This window comes from Crocodylus porosus, unplaced genomic scaffold (assembly GCF_001723895.1).
Source record: "Crocodylus porosus isolate Cpor-Errol unplaced genomic scaffold, CroPor_comp1, whole genome shotgun sequence".
Taxonomy (NCBI): domain Eukaryota; kingdom Metazoa; phylum Chordata; order Crocodylia; family Crocodylidae; genus Crocodylus; species Crocodylus porosus.
Window position 1 is genome coordinate 21,273,826 of NW_017728910.1, and position 11,465 is coordinate 21,285,290.

General features: G+C 45.3%; 1 protein-coding gene across 1 annotated transcript in view; it reads right to left on the bottom strand.

The window, feature by feature from the left end:
* Positions 1 to 7,062, bottom strand: part of DCUN1D1 (defective in cullin neddylation 1 domain containing 1) — a 23,885-nt gene extending 16,823 nt beyond the window's left edge. The window contains exon 1 of the mRNA XM_019532521.1: positions 6,922 to 7,062. Coding sequence (XP_019388066.1) covers positions 6,922 to 6,924 — 3 coding nt within the window. The 5' untranslated portion in view covers positions 6,925 to 7,062. The remainder of the gene's footprint in view (positions 1 to 6,921) is intronic.
* Positions 7,063 to 11,465: the final 4,403 nt, after the last annotated feature.

Sequence of the window (11,465 nt, forward strand, 5' to 3'; positions counted from 1 at the left end):
AATTGAAAAAAAAACAAAGATATCAAATGGATGCAAATTATCTTTACACAAAGAATGTTTTAGAAGGAGGAGAACAGCATCTCTGCTCCATGTTATGTATAGTAACTAATTACAATGTAAGTAGGAAGTACAACCAGCATTTCAGATTCTACACAAATCTGGCTCAAAAGGCAAAACCCAATTCTGTACTGCTCAAAAACCCATTACGTAGTTCATGTGAACACTACTACCAATGTACCCACAACAGTCGTTAGCAAGTTTCCAGTTCCAAACTGAGAACAGTCCATCTGACGAGGTACTGCATAGGTACCGGGAGTATCAAAGGTACAATACTGCAAAGAGATGACCATCTTCCACAACACACAAACCACTCAAATACTGAAGATGTAGAAACCGAAAGCCCAATGCAGGAGGACTGTTTTTAGAGGTAAATATCAGAGAGTCATAGAAAATTAGGGTTGGAGGGGATGTCAGGAGTCAATCTAGTCCAACCCCTGCTGCAGGACCAGCCCCAACTAGACCATCCCAGCCAAGGCTTTGTCTACCCGGGGCTTAAACACCTCCAAGGATGGAGATTCCACTACCTCTCTGGGTAACCCGTTCCAGTGTTTTACTACCTTCCTAGTGAGAAAGTTTTCCCTAATATCTAACCTAACCTTCCCTTGCTGTAAAACTTGAGTCCGTTGCTCCTCGTTCTGTCAACTGCCACCACGGAGAACAATTTAGATTCATCTTCTTTCAAACCCCGCTTCAGGTAGTTGAAGGCTGCTGTTAAGTCCCCACTCAGTCTCCTCTTCTCTAAACTAAATAAGCCCAGTTCCCTCAGCCTCTCCTGAAAAGTCATGTCCCTTAGCTCCTGAACCATTTTTGTTCCCCTCCTTTCGACTCTCTCCAATTTCCCCACATCCTTTCTGAAGGGCCCAAAACTGGACACAGTACTCCAGCTGTAGTTTCACCAGTGCTGAATTGAAGGGAATAATCACTTCCCTTGATCTGCTGGCAACACACCTACCTACTGATGCAGCTCAGGATGCCATGAGCTTTCTTGGCAACAAGGGCGCATTGCTGGCTCACATTCAGCTTACTGCCCACTGTAACACCCGGGTCTTCTTCCGCAGAGCTGCTGCCCAGCCAGTCACCCCCAGCCTGTCCCAGTGCAGGATTTTGCACTTGTCCTTGTTGAACCCCATGAGATTTCTTTTGGCCTAGTCCTCCAATTGATCTAGGTCACTCTGAATCCTAGCTCTACCCTATTTCCCCAGCACTACCCAACTATCAATTCTCAGTTGCTTTTTTTGACAGAGATAAAAAGCCTCTTTAATCTTAAATTATCATAAACTTGAAGAACATGTGGGGAAAACCCCCCAACAAACTAGAAGTATTTAGTCCTTGTTTCTCCCCAGTCATTACTTTCTCTGAGAGTTTTTTTTAGTGGCATCTCTGCTCATTCTGATGTCCTTTATGCTAAAGGATCCCTTCCTCCAAACCTGCCAGTGCATGAGTGATTCTGTGTTCATTACTGACTGGGCACATCTCTATAAACCACACCACCTCAAGCACCAAACTGCAAAGCATTCTGTATTTTTAAAGTTAGTTCCAGAAAAAGAATCGACAGCATCTATTATTGTTCTAAGTGATCAAATTACACCCTTTAACCTTTAATCCTGTATTTAAGAGGAGACAACACATGCAACTGGAGCATAAACATAAACTGCTCAACTTCAGCTTGACAGATCCATTCTAGTAAAAAAAAGTGCAGATACAATTTTGTTGAACCTCTATCTTCATTGCAGGATTAAGGGTGTTTATGTATGTGCTCCAGGGGGTAAGAGGGGGAGGAATGGGACACCTTAGTTAGAGCTACGCTGGGAGCCAATAATTAAAGCGCCTAAAGCATCCTGTGCATCAGCATCCCCATGCTTAAAAACAGCAGCAGGGGTACTACCACTATTCCATCACTATTTTTAAGCACGGGGATGCTGATACAGTATAACCTCATAAATCTGGAGCGCTGGAGACCAATCACCTGCCGGAAATTTGAAAATGCCGGATTTTTTAAACCCACGCAGCAGCCAGTCACAGAGCGGGCGGTGCGGGGGAAGTGGCGGGTAGTCCTAGAGCAGTGGCTGCCTGCAGAACAGTGGCATGGGGTGGTGAATGGTGGTGGCAGCCGCTGCGTCCAGGACAGCAGGGTAGAGCAGCAGCCGGTCCCAGAGCCACGGGGGGGGAGTGCCAGATTTTTGATAGTTCCAGATTTATGAGGTTATACTGTACATGAGACATTGGAGCATGCTGAAGCATGGTAATTACCACACTCCAGCAGACTCGATTAATCCAGCTCTGATGCACTGTAATTACACAGTGTCAGAGCAGCCTTGCTGCTCGTGTACAGGGGCCCTAAGAGATTAAGCAGAGTAATGGAAGAGTGAATACTACAACGAGTCTTACTATCTTCTGGAAAAGGGGAAAGCGAAGTCACAGCTTTGTAGACTTAGATTACAATTCCATGTGGTATCCGAATACCTCACACAATGAGCACAGTACAAAATTCAAAATAAAACCTCCACCCCTCATACCCAGGCTCTTTCTCCACTTCACCACTTGCCCTCTTCGTACGTTCCAGTTACTATGGTCTCCAACACAAACAGCAATCAGAAGAAAATGATACCCCAAAAAAACAGCCCCCACAAAGAGGAAAAACAGGCAGAGAAAAGATGGAAGTGGGGAAGAAACCAGTCCCCCAAATGGAGAGAGAAAAAGATGACACAGGTTAAGCCATTATACCAGAGAGCAAAATTTGCCACCTAGGAATGAGTTTTTGCTCCTGGCTCACAAACTATAAAAAGCTAATCTCACCCCCAGCAAAAACAAGTTGGACAGCCCTGCACTGCCTTTGACAGTGACCAATAGTGGACACTTCAGGGAAAGGTTTAAAGGACCTATGATGTATTAATTAGGTAACATTCTCTAGTTTCCCCTCCTTTCTCGTCTCTTGACAGCACCATTCCTTACAAGAAAAACAAAGCTACTAAAACAGCCCCTGCTGAAGATTTCCATTAGTTTTTTACTTTCAACTAGCTCAAATTCAAACCTTTTCTCTTCATTTTCAAAGCCTTTCAAAACTTGGCCCAAATCCTTTATCCACTTATTTCACATACTTCCTCCCATGCACTGAAACCAGACACAGGGATCACATCTTCTGTGTGTTTTTACAGCTCCTTAGAACCTGACAGGTCTTTACTGGTAGTGAGGGGCAATGCATTAATGAAAATAAGTACTATTCAATTTTTAAAAGATAAATGAACCCAAATGTTAAAAATACACAGCTATCATCACATTCATATACTGGGCTTCAAGTAATTTTCTAGATACCTACTAGGCATATGACTAAAGAGAAGGGGACGCACTGTCTACAGCAGGGGTGGCCAAAATGCAGCCCACCCACCCATTCTATCCGGCCCACGGGGCCCCTAAAAAATTTAGAAAATTAATATTTATCTGCCCCTGGCTGCCTGTCATCCGGCCCTCAATGGCTTGCCAAAACTCAGTAAGCGGCCCTCTGCCCAAAATAACTGCCCACCCCTGGTCTAGAGGTAATGTCCATGGGAGAAGTGAACACCTCTCCCATGTCACAGTATCAGGGACACCAATGGTCAGTAGAGCATGCTTTCACCTTAAGTGTCAAAACCTTTCAGCTCTGAGCTGGGTCTCCCAAAGAAGGTGTGAGGTGTCTACAAATAGGTAAAGACTGCTATTAACATGGTTTTTTATTTATATATAATTAGTAAAAATCTTAAGAGCAAGCCAAATCAAAGACATCTGGTGAGAGCATAGGCAGCTGAAGAAGAGTCTCTCTCACGCTACCAATCTATAAATGCACTGGGTGATATTTTTTCCATTTATCAACATCACATATGGGTACCTAGCGAATTAAAGTGTAACACTAATAAAAGTCAATAACCACAATATATTTTGTGTACACATCCTTTCATCACCATCATCCTTTTTCTTGTATGGTGGTTTTGGGAAGAGAACAGACCAAAGGACACTTTTTAAATAACTGTATTTCAAGCAGCAGTAGAATTCACTTGTTTGCCATTCAAGAGGACAAAGATTAAACACTCACAAGGTCTGTTGATATAAACCACTCAAACAAAGGATGTAAAACAACATGGTAACAGGTTCTCTTTACATTTTCTAATATTCCTCAGCTTCTTAAATTAATTTAAGATTGTTTTAATATTTGTATATTAGTTTTTTGGAGCAGATTATAGCCGTCTGAGAGAATGTAACTACTCCCGCTGCATCCGCCAAACTAATCCATCATGCAGAGTGCTAGAATTGGGCCTTTTGCCCCCAAAGGAAGTACAAGATAACTTGTAACTGGTGCATCCATAATTCTGGTCCAACCTGGAAGCATCAACACAGCCTTTTTTAGAACTGCTTTTCTGACTCTCACTTTCACTAGGATAAAAAAAGTAAACAGAAAAATCAAGAGCCATATGCTTTAAAAAAGGAAATCACACTAACTTTCTGGTTGTAGCCATCCCTGAATAACCTCTGGTCAAAGAGGAACTACATAAGAACTATGTAACATGAACTCAACAGGCTCCCTGGGAAGCTGGGAGAGGAAACATAAAAAAAAAAAAAAGTTAGCTAAATCTTGCACAATTAACACACACATGAAGTGGTCTGAATGAACTCCAAGTTCAAATGCTAAGCTGAATATCCTACAAATTTCACTTTAGGAAGATACACTAGGTCTGAATGTAATGTGTAAGCAAACATTCCACTAATAACAAGCCACAAAGGTAACTATTACCTTAACGAAATAAGAGATAAGGTTTACACAGTGGTGTTAAACCCTGCAAAATAATGTTCTGAACTGGAACAACATTACGGAAGATAATGTCAAATAATAAAAACTAAAAATTTTACAAAAGCTTCTGTTCCCTATAACTGCAAAAAAAAATTGTTCATATCTACGTACCCAGCGTTACGTTTCAAGAGAAGTACTTCTAAAAAAGCACATGAAGATGCGCAAGAATAGCCCCCACAAACTGCTGAATAATACAGTAACTATGTGACTCTAGTTAAGGCTTCAATCCGACAGGCACTCGCACACACACTTACCTTCGCCACTGCAAGTAGATTAATTTAAAATTAGAGAAGCTATTCACAACGGAAAATTTAAGTATATGCTGAAGGTTTTCTGGACCTTGGCTATAAAATAAGCACAAACTGAAAAACTCAACCTTTTCATCAGGTAAGACTGTGTTTTCCTATTGCCTGACTCCTGCTGAAAAGGTTGAATAATCACCAGTACCTAAATGTAAGCTCAAATAAGTTAAAGGAGGAAAATACCTGTTTGTACAGAGCCTAGCACAGCAGAGCTCAGGGCCAAGGCTAGAGTGCCTCAGCACTGCCACAAAACCAGTCATTCGTCATAGTCCTATTAAGCAGCCTACTGATCTTAGCACAGCACTGTTTGACACTGGACATTTTCTGGTCCTTTAGTCACTGCAGTCTGAAGAAACTTAAGCCAACGGGCTCCCACCACTTGCCTCAAGAGACTCACAATCCATCCCATTGCCTCTCCTACACTCTGACTGTACAAACACTTGATCAAATTACAATCTGTAACCAGAAAGCCAGGTGTTCGTCTTGTGCATACATGATACCCAAATGGTGTAGTTAACTACATACCTACACATCCTAGCCAGGTCGGGCAGCATGAAGCCTAAGGCCCAGCAGAGTTGTACAGGTACCTAATCGAGCTGCACTTCCTCAGGACGTGCAGAAGTTGTTTTTATGAAGCGTTGTGCAACATTACTCAGGTAACAATCAACTAGCGAGTCACAGAAATCACGTCATTACATTAAGTTACCTGCACAATCTGACCTGCCATAAGCCAGATTTCTCTTCTCACCACCCACTTCAAAAGGAAAGGATAAAATAAAAGAAAATTAAAAACAAAACAAAACAAAACAAAACAAAAACACCCTTCACCAAACTGGTCAATACAAGGCTGCGATTTTTATTTGGAGGTTTCTAATCACGGAATAGGCGAGGAATAGAGAAACACCTAGCCTACTTGGTACAATACGGACACATGGTTTCTTTGGCTGATACAGCGGGCCAGCACTCGTCCCACCGCAACTAGTAAATGACGTGCTTCTTCTACTAGTCGCATAGGGTCAGATTAGTAGGACTAGTCCTACCGTGGCTAGTAAGTGAAGTGCTTCTTCTCCTACCAATCATACTAGGGTTACATTTCATAGACATCAGGGCTGGAAGGGACCTCAGAAGATCATCGAGTCCAGCCCCCTGCCCCAACGGGAGGAAGTCAGCTAGGGTTGTAGGATCCAACTATGACTAGTAAGCAACGTGCTTCTTCTCCTACTAGTCACAGTAGGGTTAAGTTAGTAAGACTAGTCTTACCACAGCTAGTAAGCAAAGTATTTCTTCTCCTACCAATCACAGTAGGGTTACATTAGCAGGACTAGTCCTACCATGACTAGTCAGCAATGAGCTTCATCTCCTACTAGTCCTAGTAGGGTTAGATTCACAGGGCTAGTCCTAGTAGGACTAGTCAGCGAGATGCTTCTCCAGCGGGGTCACATCAGCACGGAGCGGGTCCTTCTCCCCCCGGCCCGGCCCGTGCGCGGGGAGAGGTCGCTACAAAGCGGGTCTTTCCCCGCGAGTGGCGATCCCGCTCCCTCCCTGCCTCCCTCCTCCCGCCCGCGCCGCCACAACCAAACTTTCTGCCCGTTCCCCCGGCCCGACCCCGGCCTCCCTCGGGGGGCGGGAAGGCGGGAAGACGGAAGGGAGCGGGCCCGCGGGCCGGAGGCTGCAGCGGGGCAGGCCCCGGCGCCGGCACGACTAGGCCGCGGCGCTGGCAGAGGCCGGGCCGGCTCTCACCATGGTGGGGCTGTGCGGGCCTCTCCCCTCCCGGCTCGGGCGCGGACCGAGGGCGGCAGCGGCACGTCTTCTTCTTCCTCCTCCTCCTCCGGCGGCGGCGGCTCCTCAGGCTCCGGCTCCTCACGGGCCCTTCCGCCGCCGCCCGCGCATGCGCAGTGGGTCCGCTGCCCCCGGCCTCCCTCCCGGGGGAGGAGAAGTGGGGGGAGGGGGCCCCCCACCACGGCCCCCCAACCTCAGAGTGCCCCCTCCCAACCACCGCTTCGCGCGGCGGGGGGCTTGCACCAACCCACGCGCATGTGCTGCGGTGGCCTCCCCGGCGTCAAGGCCACACGCGCCCTTCCCACTGGCGCACAGGCCATGGCCGTGGCGGGAAACCGCCACGAGACAGCATCGCCCGATGCCTCGTTGGCACTGAAAGTCACCCCGAGTTTTGCGCTCCCTCGATAACAGAAGAGCGATCGAGCCGCACGGATGCGTTTGGGGAGCGACCAGCAATCGCGCGCGTTGGGAAAGGCGGCTTGGAGGCGACTGCTGGGCCGTTCGAAGGCCTGGACCTTTTGAAGGGCTCTTGGTTGGGCCTGTTGATGGGCTCTTGGTTGGACGTTTTGAAGGGTTTTTGGTTGTTTTTGAAGGGTTTGTGGTTTTTTGAAGGGTTCGTGCTTGGACCTTTTGAAGGGCTCTCGATTGGACTTTTGGAAGGGTTCGTGGTTTTTGCAGGGCTCTTGGTTGGACTTTTTGAAGGGTTCATCATTGTTTTTTGAAGGGTTCGTGCTTGGACCTTTTGAAAGGTTCATGGTTGGACTTTTGAAGAGTTTTTGGTTGTTTTGGAAGGGCTCTTGGTTGGACCTGTTGATGGACTCTCGGTTGGATCTTTGGAAGAGTTCTTGTTTGTTTGGAAGGGCTCTTGGTTGGACCATTTAAGGGGTTCATGGTTGGACTTTTTGAAGAGTTCTTGGCTGGACCTGTTGACAGGCTCTCGCTTGGACTTTCTGATGGGTTCTTGGCTGGAGTCTTCTCAGGAGTCTTGGCTGCAGGTTCTTCTGGAGTCTTGTCTGCTTTCTTAAAGAAAGTGTCCAAGGAAGTTTGGGCAGACATTCTCCAGGGAGAGGGGCACCGCTGGAAACATGTTTGCTGGCGCGGCATCAGATCAAGTGCCTTGCAGTTGAAACTGACATCCAAAGTCCAATCAGGGCCTCAATTTATAAATGTAAGTGCCGTTCACTGTAATTCAAAACATCTTAAGTTGAGGACTGCCTGTACACAAACACATGGGCACGTTCACATTGTGCCTCGCGGGCATGTTGGCATTCTGGAAACCTTCCAGGATAGATTCAAACAGAGTTGGCAACCCTACTAACAGCCGGAGCTGCACGAGCCTTTGGCTCCTTCTGGCAAGAGTCGAAATCCAGGAGGACGAGCTGCTAGCAACACATTAGCCCTCAGCTAGAGGCTGAGATGCCCAGCACTGCTTTAGACCTCGGCACCTTCTGGCAAGAGCCAGAAGCCGAGGAAGACACAGCACCTGCTCCACTGACTGGGCAGAAACACTCTGCTTGATTTTGCAATGCAAAAATAAAGCCAAATGTTTGCGATGGTTTAGTGAGGAAGTGTGGGAGAACGTAATGCCGCTGCAACCATCCCTCTGTTTGCAAGGGGGGTTTGTAGTATTTTGTATAGAGATGTCGGCTGGAAGGGACCTCTAGAGTCCAACTCCCTGCCCAAGGCAGGATCATCCCTCTCCAAACCATCCTGTACAATCCATCATCTAAATTATTTGCCAAGGGCTGATGATTTCCCTGGCGCTGTGCAGAAGACCCTGTCTCCAGGTGCTGCTTATGTTTAAGGCTTGAACTTCAAAAGCAGGTAACGATGAAAAACGGGGACTAAATAAAAACATCACCTTCTCCCCCTGCTGCTCCCTGCCTGTTTTCAGTCAGCTTCTTGCCTTGCTGGCCAGCATCATTTTCTGCTTCTTAAGGCTACTGTTAATTCTGCAGATTCAACACCAGATTCGTTCATAGACAGAATTCTTAAATTAAGTTTCAGTTACAGAATCATTATTCATTGAGGCTGATGCATTTTCCACAAAGACCCCTACCTACCTCGCGTCTCTGGGTGAGTTTGCAACACAGGCTGTGTACCTGTGTTTGCCCTGGAATCATTAAGGCAAAATGAACACGCACCCCATCTTTGCAGTCACTTTTGGCCTTAGGCCTTTTTTACACTCAAAGGGCTGCTGATAAAGCTATGCTGGCAAAGTCCCTTGGAGAAATGCATCTTACACTGAGCCACTAAAAGAAGAGGAACTTCGGTGGGTGCAAAGTTACACCAGCCAGAGAAAGCTGTCAATGGGCCAGGTCAGTGAAGGCCAACCTTTATGGCAGGTGTGCCACAAATTAGCCCCGCACCCACCCTGAGTGCCACTGATTCCCTTCCCCTCCCAGTCCTTCTGCTCTGTTATCTGCGACGGTCCTGCCTGTCCCCACCCCTATCTGCCGTGCATGAGACTTAATCTGCCTGTGCCACTTGGGGCATCCATGCTGCAGGCTGGCCAGCCCTGGGATCGGTTACAGCAGTTCCTCAAACAGAATAAACTGTATTGGCAATGGGTCTTTTTTTTTTTTTTAATTATTATTATTTTTGCCTGAATAATTATATTTACAAGAGGGCTTTGGGTGAAATAGCACTATTTTTGCCGCCAAATCTTTTTAGTGTAGACCAGATCTGATACCAGAAGGATGCAGGGGGATTATAGATTGGTTTGTTTTATCATCTCTTCTTGCAGCCGAACTATGGACACTCGAAAAGGTGGGCTGAGAACACAGTATTATGAGAGAGGTAATATCTCAGAGCTGGGAACTAGTTTTAAAGAAAGGTAAAGAAAACCTCTACAGATGTATGTAGTAGCTGGACAATCTGATCTAACAAGCCGTAGAAAACACTGACACCCACTAGATTCAAGAAAGATGGTGTTTTCAGAAATTGTACGTGTCCTTCACACACGTAAGAGCCCGATACCCTTCACTTATTCCAGGGACTAAAGGGCAATTTGAGTGGGAGTTGGTGGAGTTAAATTGATGTTAGGGAGAGGAGAGTCGCTACAGACTATGGGAGTGACTTGTGCTGGTGTTGCAGAACAGTAAAATTGAGGGTCAGCTCAATGCTATGGGTATGGAGCTATCTGAAGTCAGCTATCCTGAGAGGCACTAGTTGCCTGGATACCTTAAATCCTTTGGAGAAGCTTGTTGCTGAGACTAAGTGACTGCAGCTAAGAGTCAATGCAAACAGCCCTGTACACAACACACCAGCTCAGCAGATGTGAGCAGTAACTCAGGGAACTAAACTAAACGTGCAAATGTATTTCATCAGGTTAGCTAATCACCATCCCTGTAAACACGCTGTGGATTCCCTTCTGCAGGCGGAAGACAAAAATTATGCCGTCTGGAGAGCTACTGCAAACATTACACATAACCTGATAGACAAACTCTGTCTATATAGTATATCCCTCGGGACAGGGGCGACATTTTAAATGGGTTCCTTGATGTCCAGTGTTTAACAGTTCTCTCTTATTTTGTTTGGCTTTCCTTTTATTTCATCTTAATTGGTAGATTGGGAGAAGGGAGGGTAAGTTGTCACATAATACTACATGATCCATTTTGCTTATCTATGTACTGCAGATAATTGTCTGCTCCAGTAAATGGTATGATTTTTCTGTGTGGTCATAGAAATCTCATTTTTCCTGTTATTTTAATTATTTTAGAGACTTTTGCCCACATTTCTCTATGAAATCTTTTACCTACTCATTTTACAAGTGATATCTGGGGGTGCTATAAATAAAGAGTGTAGGGAACAAATAGTCATCTCCTTTATTTAGTTTATTCATCGCTTCCTTTGCTCAGTAAGAGAACTGTGCACTTAAATTAGTTTGTTGCTCTGGTTCAAGGCTGTATTAAAAAAAAACAACCTGTGAAATCAATGGGAGTCTTTGCTTTGATTTCAGTGAGCTTTGGGTTATGCCTGTGCTGAATTGGAGCCCAATTCTGCAAACACTTAAAATAATTCCTAACTAACTTTGCACAGAAGATTGTGCAAATTTAAGCAGTATTTTAAGAAGTACTGCTCAAGTAAGGAGGTTCACTGTTATTTTCGAGAAGTCTTCGTGTTGTGTCTTCAAATTATGTTTGTTTTTCAAGAATTCATGATGATAATTTATTTTCTAGCTTTTCAGATTCCAAAACCTTCTTACTTACAAGTAATAACTTCTCCTTCAGCCCAAATTACAGCACTAGCTGGTTCTAAAATAGCTGTGGTTCTGGCTGAAGTTTCTCTCAATAATTCAGTCCAAAAGGTAGCAGAAAGAGCTGTCTACCCTGTTCACAATACTGATACAGCTAATTTCTCCTTTAATATAGGAGAAGAAAGGTCCAGTAGGAACAGCATAAACTGAGAACAAGGATCCTTAGCCTCCATTTCTAGATCTGTTATGGACTTGCAGTTTGACCAAGTCATAATGTCTGTGCTTTCACATCTTCTAAACTATGGTT